Here is an 18358-nt window from a genome sequence, read left to right as displayed (position 1 = left end):
AAAAAAAAAAAAAAAAAGTAATTTGAGTTTATTTTTTCTCTTCTTAAGTCTGTAGTTGCTAAAAATTAGTGACTTAATGTAAATTTTAATGAGAAAGAATAAACACACATGTATAAAAGATATGTGACCTCAGGACCTTGTCATTTTCAGTTTCTTCTAGTCCCTCCTCTCTTTTGGGGGTGTATAAAAGGAAATAGTAAAAGTAACTATTTTATACATTTTATAGCTAAATGAGTTCAGATTGACATCTAATGAATAAGTGCCTTAAATGCACAGTGTTATTCCCAAACAAGGCATGGTAGTTACTGACCTGCAATTCATAGGTCATGATGTAAGTAAATAGGGTCATAGGGTCAGGATGCTTTTGATTTTATCTTAGTCTGGTGATGAGAGCAGGGCAGGGTGGTGGTGCAGGTAAGGACAGAAGCTGTACTTTTCTGCCTGCGGTGGTTAAATTTGTGCTACATTGTGTCCCTCACAGAGAACAGTAGCAAATTTGAAGTGTATCAGTTTTAAGTTACAGAATGGTTTTACCAGTGTTTTACTGCTAGTAAATGGCTGGGCTGCTAAATTAGCACTCTACTCTGCAATACATTTTGTTTAGTGGTAACATTGTTATAAAAGTTTGTTATGTGCTAAGCACATCTAAGTGTTTTTGTATCTGATCCCCCTTTACTTTTCTTATACCCTTGGGGAGAACAGGAAAGAATTTTGAGACTTGCTGAGCAGGAAGATGAACTGTGTTTGATTGGCTTCAGAAGCCAAGCATTTAATGTTGTATTAAGATAAACTGCACAGTCTGCTGATCTCCTAAACTAACCCATAGGTCAGTGGGATTTTAGTTTTTTTTATTTTTATTTATTTTCTTTTATGTGTATTAGTGTTTTAAACTGAAGTTAGAGACAGTTGTGAGGTGTCATGTGGGTTCTGGGACTTCAACCCGGGTCCCCTGGAAGATCAGCCAGTGTTCTTAACCCCTGAACCATCTCTCCAACTCGTTTGTTTATTTTTTGAGGGGCTTATAAAATGTAGGCCAGTCTGGACTTACCTTATAGGCAAGACTTTGCTTGAGTTTCTAATCCTTCTGCCTCTTCCTTCTCATTTCTGGGATTACTGGTATACACAGTCATGTGTAGTTGGATAGTGAATTTTAAACTTTTGGGGGGCTGAAGCAAATCTTATTTTTAAGGTCTGTAAAAACCTGTGGGCCAATATTTCCTTTTCTACAGATGATACCCCATCGCCCTAAAATGCATATAGGTAATGAGATTTTGGAAACAGTGTTAGAGATTTTCTGAACCTTGCTTAAAGCCCAACCAGTCATTTTAGATAGCTTACTGCTCTTAAAAACACGTTTGGGGTCTAGAGAGATGGCTAAGTGGTTAAGAGGAGCTGAGTTTAATTTCTGTCATCAATATGACGGTTCACAGCCACCTGTAATTCCAGCTCCAGGGGAATCCAACACAGTCTTCTATCCTCTGCAGTTACCAGGCACACATGTGGTACACAGACATTTTTCAGACAAAACACTTATGCATATTAAAAACAAAAACAAAACAACAAAATCTCAGCAAAATCTACACACTTAGGCTTTATTAAAAACATTTTTTTGAAAGCTGGTAGGTAGGAAAAGTTCACTGGTGGAACCTGTTATATTTTCTCCCAAGGTTTTTGTATATAGATTTTTTTCTTACTGTCTTCACCACTTTTCTTCTCCCTGGATTTCTTCCCTCCCTCTCTCTCTCTTACACCCACTACAATTTATTTCATAGTTATTATTTTAAATTTTTTTATCTCTCTCTAACACATAGACAGCCACTAAGGTTTATTTTATGATTATTATTTAAAAAAATTTATGTCTGTGTGTGTATACGTGTGCACGTGTGTGTGCCTGAGTGTGTGTATGTGCACCAAATGGATCCAGGTGCCCGAGGAGACTGGAAGAGGACTTCATTACCCTTGAACTGAAGTTATAAGTCCAGTTTTGTTTGGTTGTGACCTGCCATGTGGGTGCTGGGTACTGAACCTGGGTCCTCTGCAAGAGCAGCTAGTGCATTTAATTGCTGAGACATCTCTCCAGAAGCCCCAAACTCCTGTCCCCCGCTCCGGGTTCTTGGTCTTTGAATCACCTCAAAGGTCCCTTGCCTAAGATTCATGCCCTGCATCATAAAGATGCAGGTCAAGACTCAGGATCCTGCCTGCCCCCCCCCTTTGTTTCTTCGTATTTTGAGGAAGAGGGGTTTTTGTTTGTTTGTTTGTTTTTGTTTTTTGAGACAGGGTTTCTCTGTGGCTTTGGAGCCTGTCCTGGAACTAGTTCTTGTAGACCAGGCTGACCTCGAATTTACAGAGATCCTCCTGCCTCTGCCTCCAGAGTGCTGGGATTAAAGGCCTGCGCCACCACCCGCCAGGCGAGAAAGAATTTTATTGTATAGCCCTGGCTGTCCCAGAACTCTGTAACCAGGCTGGCCTTGAACTCAGAGATCTGCCTACCTTTGCCTCCCAAGTGCTGGTATTAAAGGCACACAACACCACCACCTGGCATCTCACTCCCTTTTTAAGAACACGCATTTCTAGTAAGTTCTTGGGCACTGCTGGTGATATGGGGAGCATACTTAGAGAAGCACTGTCCTGTGCTGGCAAGCCCTGTGCCTTCTACCCTGGATTATTTCTGTTTGTTTTTGTTGTTGGAGACAGGTTCTCAGTCCATCTCGTTGTCTAGCTTTCACTGACTTTGTAGTCCAGGCTAGCCTTGAAATTTTCATGCTCCTGCCTCGGCTTCTCTAGTGGTGGGATTACATGCTTGAGCTCAGCTGCCCTGGAATGCTTCTGTTTAGGGAAGCTCTATGTAGTGAGTTCTTGAATATACATTTGGTATCTTTTATTTATTTTATTGTTTTTTGAGACAGTTTTGCTTGGCTGCCCAGGCTAGTCTGGGGTTCACTCCAGTCCAGTTGTCTCTGTTCCAAGTGCCAGATCACAGGTGTGCATGACCATTCCCAGCCCAGGTGCATTTTCATAGTACATAATTTTGTTCATGCTAATTGTCAAAACGGAACTATTATCTGAAGAAAAAAAAATTGCCCTGTGGGCCTATATCTAGAGGGCTTGTCACCTTCAGAGTTAAGTGAGCTTAGTAACCTGTCCATTGTCCATCGAGGACTCTAAGAACAGGAATTACAAGTGGACAGTCTGGTGTGTTGGAGCTTTCTTGTCCTGACTTCTGTGACCTTGAGAGAGTCTACAGCTTTGAAGACTAAAAATCACACCTATACCAAGAGCTCTTTTCCCCTTTCTTCCTTTTGTGTCCAGAAAGAGAATTAAATCAAGTGTCTAATTTGTTTGTGTGCATTAGTGCTGAGAGCATTTTGATTCAGTTGATGAGACGTTTCTTTTAACTCACATGAGTTCCTGAGCTAGGACCAAATACGTATAGCAGTGTAACATTTCTGCTCTGTCTCAACTATACTTGATGATGTAGGAATCTGTTTGTGCATGAGTCTGTCTGAATCGCCTTTAGGTTTTTATAGATAAGATCTTGACTAGAGAAGACAGGTTATAGTTAAAGAGACATTCCCCCCTCACTGGTACTGAGAGCTGCATTTGTATATTATAGGCCATTGTGTACAAAGCTCTCTGAGGTGACTTGAAGTGCAGTTATTTATCTTATCTGAGCCACTGTCCTGACAGAGGTAGTGAAAAGATATATACAGTCCTGCTAATGACAGATGTTGCTCTGGAGTTCATGTGTAATCCCAGATATATAAATGATCTGTCGATATCTAAAGACTAAAATTAATTAAGATAAATTGTGATAAAGATAAATCTGCCACCACTGTTCTTTCTGTTTACACTCCGGTGACACACAAAGCCCCTGTCTTCCTCAAGCCTGCCTTTTTTTTTTTTTTTTTAATGTATACAGTGTCTGTATGTATGCCTGCAGGCCAGAAGAGGGCACCCGAAACTCATTTCAGATGCATGTGAGTCCATGTGGTTGCTGGGACTTGAACTCAGGACCTCTGGAAGAGCAGGTAGTGCTCTTAACTGCAGATCCATCTCTCCAGCCCCCTCTAGCCTACCTTTTATTTTTACTTCAGAAGACTGTTTATAGAAATGAAATTATGGAGGAGGAGTCGATTGAGGAGGGGTCAGAAGGGAGGTGGGAGGAGGGAATAGGAGAGGAAAGAGGGGAGGCTGTGCTTGGAATGTAAAATAATAAAAGAATAACAAGAAAAAAAGAAAGTTACAGTGAACATGACTTTTGGATATCAGGGAAGGAAAACTCTAGATATGAGGTACTTTTCTTTTTTCCTCATGTCTTTTGAAGAAGTGGGGAGCTGATGCTACTCTTATGTTCTGATGAGCATACCCGTACTCCTCACTTTCATGGAGGTTCATGCTTTACCTCTCAGTTGAATGAACTCCCTTCCCCTGGGCAAGATTTAAATATAAAAAGAATAAGTGAACGCTTAAAAATAGAATACTAGGAGATAGACTTTAGTGTACCACAGGAAACTGAAGCCAGCCATTTCCATTACTGTATTGTTAAGCATAAGGATAAAGTAATGAAGTCTTACTGTTGAGCCAAACCCCACTTGAATTCCTGTGGTGGTGTTCTGTCTAGGAAAATGGCCCTAGCCTGGCAGACTATGGGATCTCACCTTAGTGTATCCTAATTTTATCCTCACCTTAAGTACTTCTTTTCAGGTAGAAGATCCAAGTGGGATTACTTTATAAGAGGAAGTCAGTGTGATTCACTGATTAACAGGTGGTTTTAGGATTCTGAAGATGAGAGGCTCCTGCACCAGCACAGCTCTGTTGCTTGGTGGAGTGGAAGCAGCTAGGTAGCATTTCTTGTTTGCAAGATCTGGCCAGGAGCTTTTATGGGGCCAGTCGCCAGCAGCACTGCCCACAGACTTACTGTGGCTGCTGAGACATTGGCATGGCTCCCTGAGTGTGTGCCACGTGGTGCTGTATCACCCTGTCACTAGGGCAGAGACTGTATTGGAGAGGTGTTCAGTCCTGCTGTTTGACTTTGACCCAGAGCTTGCCCTCTACCTCATGTAAGTAGATGTCTGCAGTATGGAGCCAGGATTGACAGTCAGGGACTTTAGTGATATCCAAGGGAACAGACTGAACATTTGCCTTTTGTGTACTAAGTACCAAGATAGTCCTGGGTGTCTCAAACACATGGCCCCTATCCTCATGAAGTTTACAATCTTCCAATCAGATAATCCCTAAACATGGGGTTAAGAACCCATAAATTTTGAAAAATGTATTTATTATATATTTGTTTTGTGTGTATGTGTGTGGGCACACACACCACTGTTCATGTGTGGAGGTCAGAGGACAATTGAACGAAGTTGGCTTTAATATAAACCATGTGGGTCTCTGGGGATCGAACTCAGGTTGTCAGGCTTGGCAGCAAGTACCTATACCCTCTGAGCCTGAAGCAAGTTCCTGAAACCCACTGTTTCTGAAAGGGCTCATCTTTAAAAAGCAAACTGGAACATATTCATATATATACTTATTTGACATGGATAATGAATAGCATGGGCAGAAGTAGGGTAGAGGGGAAGGGAAGTAGAGGAGCTGCTGTTGAAATATTTTATTCCTGTCATGTAGGATTAGACTTAGCCTGTGCTGCTTGAAGGCAAAATCAGGTTTGTACATTAAGCAGCCCCTGTGGTAGCTGCCAGGCGCAAGTACTTTGTTGGCTGCAGTTGATCCCCAGTGTGCCTAACAGTTCCTCATACTCACTTAATGGGGTTTTAGAAAGTGACCAGTACGGACTTGTGGTGGACCAGGAGCCTGAGCTGATGGGGCCTGGCAGTGGGAGGGCAGAGAAGGCCTAGGAAGGATGGATTAGCTGAGGAGAGGGCAGAGGTTTTAGATGATGTGACTGGATGTGCCTGTGCTCAGGTGGGTCGAATGCCTTCTTGGCTGAGGAATTTAAATTCTCTGAAGGCTATATAGCAGGGCTGGGAGGGAGTGTGGCATATGAGAGGGTGATGATGCAGGCCCACTAAGTTTTTTGTGCCTCTTACTGACCTCACTACTATGGCCAGTCTTCTGAGGTCTTCACTGGAGCTCTGTGTGAGTGTGAGGTTGTGGATATTCTCAGTTTACCTGGAAGATAACTCGTGGTAAGACAGCACTAAGCTAAGTGACTTAGTGAACATCCCAGAACCAAAAGTGAAAGAGCTAATGTTTCAGTTGGGAGCCTATTCTAGACTACCCTGCCCTCTTGCTGCTAGTGCAGAGGAGAGGAGGCTCTGCTCTTAGAGTTCACTGCAGTGGGAAGCAGGTGACCACTTGCCAAGGATGGGGGCAGAGCTGTACTAGGCCAGTCTAAACTTCCTTCTGATCAGGTCTTAGGTTTTCCTTCATTTTAGGGTTATTATAAACACATATGTATGGTTTTTTTTTTCTAGTAACCATGAAAGACACCAGGCTGACAGCACTGGAAACTGATGCACCAACTGTCCTCAGAACAGGTAAGATACACATTTAGTCTAGTGGCTGGAGAGGATATGAGGGAGTGTCTCAGCATGCAGATGTTTCTTTGTTCAGGGTGTAAGTGTTTATATTCTTTAGCTCCCTGCCAAGCACTAGAGCATATATGGCTTGAGGTAGTCAGCCATATCACCAGTGACCTCTTACTTGTTGTTTGATGCCAGGCACTGCGTGTATTACACAAATGGCTTATTTTCTTTTTCACAACAACACTTGGTCTATTTCCATTCTATAGAAGAATTGGCCTCAGAGATGGGCCATCCTTGAAAATCAGTTCTGTGAGTAGAAAATTCTTGTTTTAGCCACTAATTAAATTGAAGCCTAAAGCCAGTCATTTACCTAGGGAGAAGTTTTTAACCCTGGCTTGACCTCCGGAATCCTCTTTGGATTCTGTAAACAAACTGGAAGCCACGTCTAGACCTCAGCCTGTAACCTGCTGTGCAGTAGGGCCTGGGCCTTGGTATTTGTGTCCTCTGCAGGTGATTCCGACATGCATTGTCGACTGAGACTTTGTGAGTTAGCACTTTAGCTCTTGATGTATTTGTTGGTGGTCTTAAGTCTGCTTTTTTGGATAAATTATTTCCTTTGGTGGTTTTCAGGAGCTGATGGAGTCTTGAAGTCCCAGAATATACCCTTGACAGTTATTAAGGCTTTGACACTTATGCAGATCTGAGTTTAGTCTTAGTGACCTAAGTAACTATTGAGCTACAATCTTTATTAGCAAAAGTGATGCGTTAGTTGCTGTGAAAAATATCTTGACAAAAGCAACTGGAGGAAGGGGAAGGGTCGATGACAGTTTGAGGCTATCATGACAGGGAAATTATGGTGGTGAGAGCTTGAGGCAGCTGCTCATACTCCATCTACACTTAGGAAGCAGGAAGTGGTGTTCAGCTCGTTTTCTCATTTTTATCCAATCTGGGGCCTCAGCCCATGGTGTGGTGCCACCCACACTCAGGGTAGGTTTGATCTGTTCTGTTAAAACCTTTATAGCAGCACCTTCACAGGGTGTGTTTCCATGGTGATTCTCAATCTCAAATTGACAATGAAGATTAACCATTGCAGTTGTCATGTTTGTGTTCTGTACAGGAGTCAGGGAAGGTGGAAGGGTGTTTGTTCTACTATTGTTACATATACTGCTAATGTGACTCCTAAGCTCACCACTGCCTCCTCACCTTTATCATGAGGATCATGTGGTAGTCAGATGTTACAAACAGGGAGTTAGTGTGGCTAGTAGATGGTGCTACATGCTTAGAAATTAGATGTTCATTTTCTCTGAGTTTGACTCTTGCTTCTCAGTTTCTTCATGTGTTCTTCATACTGTCCCTTCTGACCTTCTCACTGTGTAGTCCAGACTGACCTCCCATCTTCTTGGCTCAGCTACCAGATACTGGGGTTACGGGTGTTTGCCACCACACTGGACTACATTAGCCCCTCTTAGAATTTCACTGAATATGAATTCCGAGCCAGAGCATTAAGTGTTGAGATCAGTTACATCAAAGTGGAATTTCACTGTTGTTAAAAATAAATCTCAAATTTTATTAGTCATTTTTCATTACTACAATTTCATTTTTGTAGCACTCAGATTTTAAAAGTGTGAAATTTTTTTGTAGCAAAGTTCCTTAATGGGCACAGAGCACCAGATTGTCTTCTGGTGACTGTGTCCATGGTGTGTGCGGGACCCTCTGACCCAGCACACTGGTCTTGTCATGAGGCCACACTCAGGGATATTTCCAGTAGGTGATTGTCTAGGGACTCACGGCTTCAAAGGTCTCAGCCATCCTTCAGCTTCTGCTTCTAGGGCGCGCTGGCAACTCATAGTCTTTATTCTAGTGGCTTGTTTTTAAATAGACTTAAGACTTAAGCATTTTTATAAAGAATATACTAAAATTTGAATAACAAATATTTTGCTGTTTTATTTTTCTTACCATTGTTCCCTTCATGGTTTTATACTTTCTTGGTATTGTGTCATTTTGTCTGTGGTGCTAGGAATGGAGCCCAGGCCCTGACATGTTAGGCAGGCTTTCTACCAGTGAGCTAGCCCAACCCTCTTCATGCCCTTTATGTTTTATTGTTACTGGTGGTTATGGATTTCTTTTCATAATTTCTTTTTATGTAAAGTTGATTCTTTAATTCATCCCACGAGATGGAAAGCTGTAGTAATAGGGGCGGCAGGGCTGCGTCCCCAGCACCCCACTGCCCGCAAGGCTAGCTTATGCCCCGAAATAATTACACGGACACCACATTCTTTCAATCACTGCTTGGCTCTTTAGCTCCAGCCCTTTTCTCGGCTAACTCTCGCACCTGGACTAGCCCATTTCTAATCATCTGTGTGTAGCACCCCAAGATGCGCTTACCGGGAAGATTCTAGCCTACGTCCATCCTGGGTCGGAGCTTCATCGCGTGTGCCTCAGAGAGCAGAGCTCTCACCTCTGCCCGCAAGAGTGGAGCATCTTGTCTCTCTCTGAGGCGTCTGCTCCTGAGAGGAGAGCTGTCGAGTCTCTGACCTCACTTCCTCTTCCGCCCAGCATTCTGCTCCTCCCACCTACGTTCTAACCTATCAGGTCAAGCAGCTCACTTCCTCTTCCGCCCAGCATTCTGCTCCTCCCACCTACGTTCTAACCTATCAGGTCAAGCAGCTTCTTTATTAAATCAACCAATGACCTTCCTCCATCAGAAAGCAGTCCAAACATGATTTTCTTTTTGAAAGACTTTGGATTAAATGCAGTTCTTACAGGTTATTTTGTTTATAATAAGGTTCAAAAACAATTCTGTGGCATTTCAGGACTGGGGGACATATCTGCAATTAAGTTGCTTGTCACTCTCCTGGCAGCCTGAATTTGATGAGTGTATGCTAAAATCCAAGATAATCCCTGGTTCACTCCAGCTGTTGGACTGGTAGCCTAACCAGCTTTCTAACTTCAGCCATTGACAGTGTTGTGAAGAGAGTAGCATGTGCAGCTTTATTTGTGGAAGCGGCTCATATACTTTGTAGAGCAGGATTGGAGCAGTGTTAGCCAACACCCAGGTGGACATAGACACAGAGAGAACTACTGAATTTCTGTGGTGACAGTTCCACAGAGCTCCATTGGCTTCCTAAGTCTGTACATGGAAGAACATTCCTGTCTGTCACCAGCGCAGTTCTGCCCTGCATGGGCAGTTGAATAGCTTCTCCGGCTTGTTCTCTAGTGGTTTCGGTTTATGTGGTGTCAGGTGAGAGTTGTTTGTCACACTGTCCTTATTCCCACTTTGCAGTCTGGTAGTGGCCCTAATGAAGAGCTGTCCAAGCCTTTAGCACACGTCCTGGAGCCTGCACAGCATAGTTGAGTGAGAGAATGGCCCAGCTAGCCAACATCGGGGAACTACTCTCCATGCTGGACTCTCCCACACTGGGCGTGCGGGATGACGTGACAACCATCTTTAAGGAGTCCCTCAATTCTGGTAAGTGGAGAATTGTCCTCACAAGAACTTGATCTGGAGCTGAGTGTGTTGGGGCCTGGAGGCAAATAAATGATTGTTTTCATCTTCAGAGGATGTGGTTAGAAAGTTGCACTTTTTTTTTTCTGAGACCTTGTTTCACTACACATTCCAAACTAGCCTGGAACTTGTGACCCTTTTGCCTTAGTATTCCAAATGCTGGGACTTCAGGCGGTTCCTCCACACAGTCTTTCAAAGTGCTAGGCCAGAGAGAATGTCCAATGGTGGGGTGGGTTCATACTGCATGTGTGTTGAACATTTAGTTATGGCAGTGTTGAGGTACACACACACTGCTATGAAGACCATGCAGCAGCTCATGAGCTCATCTTCAGGTTCTGACATTTTGTCTTTAAAAAAAAAGTATGGACATTCAAACATGCCTGCTTGAGTTTATGTGTATTGCGTGTTTACTGCATGTATACAGGTACTCTGAAGGTCAGAAGGTGGTGTAAAATTCCCTGGAATTGTGAGCCACCATGTGGGTGCTAGGAACTGAAGCCACGGTTCTTGTAAGAGCAGAAAGCTCTTAACTGCTGAGCCATTTCTCCAGCCATTTGTTTATTTATGTGTTTATTTTACTTTGTATGTGTGCATGCGCATGTGCACACATTACAGAGGCTAGAGGAAGACATTTGGATGTTCCAGTCTCCTCCTATCACTCTTTGCCTTATTCCCTTGAAACAAGGACCTCACTGAATCTGGAACTAGGCTGGTGGCCAACAAGCTTGTTATTTATCTTCCTGTCTCTGCCTCCTGGGACTGCAGGTATTCATGACCATGCCCAGCTTTTTTTTTTTTTTTTTTTTTTTGGTTTTCCGAGACAGGGTTTCTCTGTGGCTTTGGAGCCTGTCCTGGAACTAGCTCTTGTAGACCAGGCTGGCTGGTCTCGAACTCACAGAGATCCGCCTGCCTTTGCCTCCTGCATGCCCAGCTTTTTTATGTGTGTTCTACTTGGCTTATTATGTGTTCTGGAGATTTGAACTCAGATCTTCATGCTTGTGCTGCAAGCACTGTACCCATGGAGTCATGTAGCTATGATAGTATTTTGTGTGCTTTTGTGGGTATTTAGGCCAATGAGCTTGGAATTATCCTGTTAGTCTCATGAATTTAAAAAGGCCAAAACAGTGTTTAATGACTTTGGATAGTGTAAAAGGACATTTTCTGGCTTTTATGACAATTATTGAGGGAAAAGGAAGTAAGTCTGATGAATTGTCCTTTTTGTTTAGAACGTGGGCCTATGCTTGTGAACACCTTGGTGGATTACTATCTGGAAACAAATTCTCAGCCGGTATTGCACATCTTGACCACCTTGCAAGAGCCACATGATAAGGTAACTGCTGGGATGGAATTGCACGCCACTTTGTGAGTTCTCAGTTTAGTGAGGGTGTCTGAGCATCCACAGCAGTTTGTCCACAGCTTATCTCAGAAGGCTGAATACATTTAAAATAATTTGTAGGCTCTGAAAAGTTTACAAAGTAACATCAATTTCAGAGACTTTTACAGATCTTGTTCTTTAAAGAACTCTTGTAATTCCAGGATTGTAGTAGATTAATGGCAATTGAAATAAAAACTTAAAAAAGCTTTATTTATTATGTAGTGTTCTGCCTGCATTTATGCCTGCATGCCACAAGAGGCACCAGATCTCATTATAGATGGTTGAGCCACCATGTGGTTACTGGGAGTTCAATAACTCAGGAACCTCTGGAAGAACAGCTAGTGCTCTTCTCACTGAACCATCTCTCCAGCCCACAAAAGAAAGATCTTTAAACTTGTTCTTTGAGTAGGGTTTTTGAACATATCGATAAGGGAAAATCTCTAAGTTTTGCATTTGCAGGTGCGGTTGCCTGCTTTTACAATGTCTACTGTGGTCTTCTTTACTCCAGGCCAGATTGCAGCACCACAATGGCTTGATTTACATTTAAGATTAAAACATGGATGTGTGACTGTTACAGTAGTAAGGGTCTTTCACAACCTGCCATGGGTTTACAACCTTAGATTGTGTGTAATACAGTCTTGTCCCTCTTTGCAACTCTGTGTTAAGGGATCCTTTTTCATAAATTGCAGCTGGCTGTTTTCTCAGGTCAAATGAAGAAAACTTTGTTCACTAATGTGGTTTTGAAAATCTTGGATTAGGCTGATGAGTCTTTTGATTGGAACCTTAGCCTTTATTGGCTGGAACATATCTTTACCCCATGGGCTTATTAAATCTTTTGGGGCCTGTATTAGAGAGAAGGCTTGAGAGCTGGGAGTTTATCATTACTGCCTGTAATTGTGTTAACTTCATATACTTAAGAAAATTTCTCTCGATCTTTTACATTTTCAGCACCTCTTGGATAAAATTAATGAGTATGTAGGCAAAGCCGCCACCCGTTTATCTATCCTCTCGCTGCTGGGGCATGTTGTGAGACTACAGCCATCTTGGAAGCATAAGCTCTCTCAAGCACCTCTTCTGCCTTCTTTATTGAAATGTCTCAAGGTAGGTTATTTGAGAGGTTTTGGAGGAAATGCCTCTGTAAATATTGTTTCTGAAAAGTGTCATAACACAGCTTGCAGGAGTCAGTTCTTCGCTTCTAGCATGTGGGTCTCAGGCATTGAACTCAGGTTTTCAGGCGTGGTGATAGGTGCTTTTACCCACTGAGCCACCTCACCAGTCTTGGGTCTGTTTGTTTGTTTGTTTGTTTGTTTATTTATTATATGTTATGTGTATGTGCAAGTCCTTGCATGTGTATATATGTACTAGATGCATGCCTGGTACCATTGGGGGCCAGAAGAGGGAATGGGATCCCCTAGAAATGGTGTTACAGACTTGTGAGTCACCAATACAGTTCTGGGAACTGAACTGGGATCCTCTAGAAGAGCAGTCTGTGTTCTTAATCACTGAGCCATTTCTCCAGCTCTTCTGTTTTGTTTTGTTTGAGATGGATCTTGCCTTGTAGTCCGGGATGATCTAGATCTCATTATAGAACCTGGCTGGCTTTCAACTCAAGGCAGTCCTCCTGCCTTAGCCTCCCAACTGTTAGAATTACAGGTGTAGCCACCAGGTTTGGCTTGTAGTAGTGCTTTAAAAAATAAGAGAATTGGTCTGGGGAGTGTGCCTTAGTGGTTGGTAGAGCTCTTGCCTAGCATACATAAGGCCCTGGGTTTCGTTCCCAGTACTACTGAGAAAATGAACTAACTCTCAATATGCACTTGATAGAAAGCTAACATCTTAGCGGGTAGTTGAATGGGTGAGAGTAGCAATGTAAGCTGTCTCTTACACTTCCATCTAGGTGGTGGGTTAGGGACTCTTGAGGCTTCAGGACTTGGGAGTCTCAAGCCAAGTTAAACCCATCTCTCAGATGAGGTGGTGGATGTGGGAAATGGTCCCCCAGTATCACCACAATGGTGATAGGGCTTAGTGCTTCTGCTAAGTCTATTTCAGTGCTGTCCCTCAAATTCTTAGGGGTCAGGAAATGAGCACAAGAGGGGCTTCAGATCTGTGACCTCAGGATTTGGACCCTCATCCCAGTGCTGAGCCTGACGTCGCCCTTCCCTTCTGCAGATGGACACTGATGTTGTGGTCCTCACAACTGGTGTCTTAGTGTTGATCACCATGCTACCGATGATCCCACAATCAGGGAAGCAGCATCTTCTTGATTTCTTTGACATCTTTGGCCGTCTCTCGTCATGGTGTCTGAAGAAACCAGGTACAGCTACACTCTCCTCCTCATCAGGCTTCACAAGGGAATGCTGTCCTTACTGTTAGCAGCCATGTGCTGTAGGGGAAGGAAGAATGTATGGTATTTACTACGTAGAGGAGAAAATGTTTGGGTATACCTATTGCAGGGCACATAGGAAGTGGGATTGGCAGGACACTGCCCTGATGCTGTTGATCAGAAAGGATTGTCAGAGAAACTGAGGGACAGGATGTACAACTTCCTGAATCTCATTAGTAAAACTGGGTCACAGCTTCTACCTCTGGATGCTGTACAACTGAGTTTACAAAATGCTTGTGTCCTCTGTGCTGTTGTGTACAACCATAGCTTCACAGCTTTAGTTGTGAGAACCTACTGGTTGTCATGGAGGAGGAGACAGACTTCAGTGTCCTCTTTAGGGTATGAGTGTGAAGTGCATGAGATTTTCCCATGTCAGATCATATAGACAGGCAGTGCAGCTCCATCAGAGGGATTCAAAAGCTGTCAGCCTGTGAACTGCTTCTGGTAGTCCTAGCATGAAATATTTATGTTAGAAGATGAAATATGTATGGTGTATGAGGGAGACTGCTGCAGCTTTCTACACAAGGACTATTGAGCACAAGCCTGGTTTGCTACCTTGGCTGTATCTTCTTGGGAGAAAGGGACTGTTGCTCCTAGAGAACTGGAGTTTCTTGATAAGGCCAAATTAATGGAATTGTCCAAGCACTTTAAGCTAATATCTACATTGTAGTGTTTCCTCTTTAGTTATAATTCTGCTCAGCTAAGATCAATCATATCTTGGCTTTGAAGGTTTCTTACATGCTCCTTCTGCAAACTCTCACATGTTCAGTATGTACCAAATTCTGTGTGTGGTACTAGGGAAGGGGAATTGCTCCCTTTTCAAGACATACATGCTAAATCAGGCAAGAAATGTCACTACAGATTGTAGGGAGAGTGACTGTGAGACTGGGAGAGTGACACCAAGAGGAACCTCAGTGTTGGAAGAGTGTTTGGAGTCTTGTGGGATGTCTGGAGAGGAGGAGGAAGGCAGATGATTGGAGTTTATCCAAAGGATTCCCTGGTGGGTTTTTAACAAAGGCATATAGTATATCCAGATTTGCATCTGTTTTACTTTTCTGAAACTCAGTAGGCGAGCTTCAGAGAGAAAACATGCTGGCATCCTCAAGTTCACGTCTGTACAACTGGTTTCCTTCCATAGGCCATGTGACAGAAGTCTACCTTGTCCATCTCCATGCCAGTGTTTATGCCCTCTTTCATCGCCTCTATGGAATGTACCCTTGTAACTTTGTCTCCTTCCTGCGCTCTCACTATAGTATGAAGGAAAACGTGGAGACTTTTGAAGAAGTTGTCAAGGTGAGTTAAAAACAGCAGCTGTTGTGAGCCTTAGAGCTACTTTCTGACAGGTACTTTTATAGCATTTGTATTATATGGCAGACAGGAAAATTTTGAGAAGAAATCCTTGATACCTCTACTTCAAACCAGATAGCCACTAATTGTCTTTCTAATTCTCTAGTCAAGAGTTGTTCTGTGTATTTCATGTACATGGGATCGTACAGTATGTGGTCTTTTGTGAGTGACTTCTCACTGTATTTCAAGGTTCATCTGGGTTGTAACATGTGTCAGTACTTCATCCCTTTTTGTTGTCAAATAATGTTCCATCATGTAGATTTGCCACACAACTTCACACCTATAATTTGTCAACCCAAATTCTTCTAGCCTATGATGGAGCATGTGCGAATTCATCCGGAATTAGTGACTGGATCCAAGGACCATGAACTGGACCCTCGAAGGTACAGAAAGCAAATTAGTGACAGAATTTTTGAGTTTCTTAAGGGATTGAAAGTGTGATCTACGGATACCTGTGGGAATACAGATGTTCCACTTGCCGATGGGCTGGGACTTTGTACATAAAGCATACTCCTCACAGAGCTATGACTGCTTGAGCAGAGGCAGTGGCACCCAAGTGCCTGTCCCCAGAAGCTCTGGAAGGCTTACTTTTTGGTACCTAAGGAGGTTGGGAAGTTAATTGGGTAGCTGAAAACTAGGAGATTACAGGAAAGCCAGGCATATTTGGAGTAATGAGGCAACTTGGGTCCCTTTCTCCATGGGCATCTCCAGGTGCCTGACACCCCATGAGTTCTTCAGGAATTCCCAGGTGTGTCCTGAGGAGCTACGGAACCTGCTGAGTTGTATGAAGCCCAGCTCCGTCAGCCTGTCAGGCAGATTTATGATTCCCAGTGAGGGCATGGAAACCTGTTGGGGGAAACTGAGCCACAGGTGTCAATCTCTGGGATCTTAAAAAGACTGGTTTATACCTGATAACCCTTACAAAGTCATACCTTTTCCAGGCTACTTCTGTCATCCTGCCCCAGTCAGCTTAAAGCAGGGTATAATAACAAATGCACATGTAGCTAATCCCAGCCTGAAAAACAGAACATTCCAGTGTTAGTTCTGCCTGAGAAGCTCTTCCTCCTGCTCCCTGTCTACCTCAGAGGCAGCTCTGCCTTGCCTCCATGTTCTCTGTTTTCTCTGTAGTTGCCTTAAGTGTGGCTTGTTTTGAGAGCTGGTTGCTCTTACAGACTTGCAGAGGATGAGGGCAGGAGCATTGTCAGCCTTGATGGGTCTGGCTTCATCTTCTTTAAGAGTGCTTTCCAGGGAGTCATTGTAAGTTACAAATGAGGCCTGGGAAGCATGGGCTTTCCCTGTCTGTGTCTGGCAAAGCTTTTCGTGAGGGCTGTGGTCAGATGTGCTGTCTTGGCTGCTCCAGCATTAGGGGTCTCTGCAAAATCCTTTTGTGGAGTAAAACAAATGCTGATCTAGGAAGGCTGTGAGAGCTTCCTCAGAATGTAGTAAAGACAAGTTTTCTCAGGTCAGTTGATGCTTTTCCTTGGCTAAAAGGACAGTGGGAGCCTTGAAGATATTCAGCAGCATGCTTGTCTTTTGGCAGGTCTGTTCTGAGCTAGCTGTGGGCTTGCTCTCTTGAGCCATTGCTTGGCCTCTTTCCTGGGCAATATCTCCCATTTCCTGTATTTCGTGACTTCTTTCTTGGTGTGTGTGTATGTGTGTGTGTTGGTGGGTGCACACACATGTGTATGCGTGAAGGCCAGAGATGGATGTTGGTTGTCTTCCTCAAGCAATTTTTTCCTACCTTATTTTTTGAGGCAGGAACATCCTTTGAATCTGGAACTCATCATAGGCACATCCCACTGTGTTTTTTTTTTGTTTTTTTTTGTTTTTGTGTGTGTGTGTGTGTGTGTATGTATGTATGTATGTATGTGGGAGATGTGGGTTCCAGGGATTAGACAAGCACTTTTCTGACTGGGTCATTTCCCAGGCCCTCCCTCTGGTTGTGCTGTACTGCATCCTCTAACATTTAGGAAGGATGCTGTTGACCTGCCTGGATGTGAATGCTGGGCTAATAGTTAGTCTCCTTCGTGACTGGAGGCAGAAACCCATTGCCATCTTGCTAACAGTCTTGCTGGTACATTTTCATCTCTAGGGCTGGCAGAATATCTCTCTGTTAGTATGATAGTCTGAAATTTCCTTGTGATATACCTTGATGTGAATCTGTTGTCATTGTTCAACATACAGAGTTTTAGGTCTTAGTAGATTTTCTTCACTGTTTCAGCATGGCATTCTCTCCTCTGTTGTCCTTCTTACATTCCAGTGGTGACAGCAAAACCCATTTTTACTTGTCATTGATGCCTTCCCTACTTGTTTATTTCCACTGTTAGGTTTTTTGCCTATTAGCTCTCTTTAGTTCATAGAGTTCTTTAGTTGCCTATCTTCATCTCATAGTGTCTTTTTTTATTTTCTCTGTATAGTCTGTTTCTTCTAAGCCTTCCCCCTTTTTTTCACTTGTTTTGATTTGTTCTTTTTAAGTCTCTGAGACTTTTTGCAAAGCTTTAGTGATTTTCTTGTTCTTGAGTGAGAAGACAGGAAAAGTGCTTTTGAGGTTTTATCTAGAAAATTTTTGTGTGGATCTGTGCTTCTGGGGGAGATACCAACGCTGGGATTGTGGTTCTTCTTTAGCTGGTCAGATTTTTAGAAAATTCTTCTGATCTCCAGGCTGGTGAGGATCTGGCTGTTTCTGCAGAAGAGGTAGGTAAGGAGGCTTGGTAGTTTGGGCATTGAGATTGTGTACTTTCTCTTGACTTTTTGGCCTGGGATGCATTCATGCCCCTACCTCTTCTGTTGAAACTTTGTTCCGACTTGGCTTCACTTTCCTGAAGAGAATCCCCTTGCCAGAGAATAACCAGATTCCCGGTGAGGAGTAGAGCTCTTTTTGGGACCATAGAGTTGGAGGGCTTTCAGATGCTCCATGCTTCTCCAACAGTTCCCACCAGCTGCTTCAGGGTGGCTGTCTCTAGCTTCCAGTTCCAGAAGATCTGAGTGCTCTGAGTTCTTGGACCCCTAAGGGTTGTGCAGTATAACCCAACTTACTGGTGGCTTGAAGCTTTGGTTTAGGGCCTTGCTTCTCCAGTTGTACACAGCAGTTAACACCTGTCTGCTGCTCTTCACATCTAGACACTTGTTCTTTCTGTCTTCTTCTCCTCCCTGTGTTTTGTATTTAAAAACAGGTCTTTAAGCCGGGCGGTGGTGGCGCACGCCTTTAATCCCAGCACTCGGGAGGCAGAGGCAGGCGGATCTCTGTGAGTTTGAGACCAGCCTGGTCT

General features: G+C 43.4%; 1 protein-coding gene across 6 annotated transcripts in view; it reads left to right on the top strand.

The window, feature by feature from the left end:
* Positions 1–18358, top strand: part of Tsc1 (TSC complex subunit 1) — a 44615-nt gene that overhangs the window by 3131 nt on the left and 23126 nt on the right. For 4 of the 6 annotated variants that reach the window (XM_005346186.3, XM_013345942.2, XM_013345940.2 and 1 more), the window contains exons 2-8: positions 6432–6494; positions 9766–9951; positions 11214–11317; positions 12311–12463; positions 13529–13673; positions 14881–15035; positions 15399–15472. In XM_005346186.3, coding sequence (XP_005346243.1) covers positions 9846–9951; positions 11214–11317; positions 12311–12463; positions 13529–13673; positions 14881–15035; positions 15399–15472 — 737 coding nt within the window. In that variant the 5' untranslated portion in view covers positions 6432–6494; positions 9766–9845. Of the gene's footprint in view, positions 1–550; positions 827–6431; positions 6495–9765; positions 9952–11213; positions 11318–12310; positions 12464–13429; positions 13674–14880; positions 15036–15398; positions 15473–18358 lie in introns of those variants that run through there. The other 2 variants (XM_026789984.1, XM_026789992.1) reach the window with 2 other exon arrangements.

Source organism: Microtus ochrogaster, chromosome 4 (assembly GCF_000317375.1).
Source record: "Microtus ochrogaster isolate Prairie Vole_2 chromosome 4, MicOch1.0, whole genome shotgun sequence".
In the NCBI taxonomy this organism is placed as follows: domain Eukaryota; kingdom Metazoa; phylum Chordata; class Mammalia; order Rodentia; family Cricetidae; genus Microtus; species Microtus ochrogaster.
Note: the sequence above shows the minus strand (reverse complement) of the source record. Positions and strands in the feature narration are given on the sequence as shown.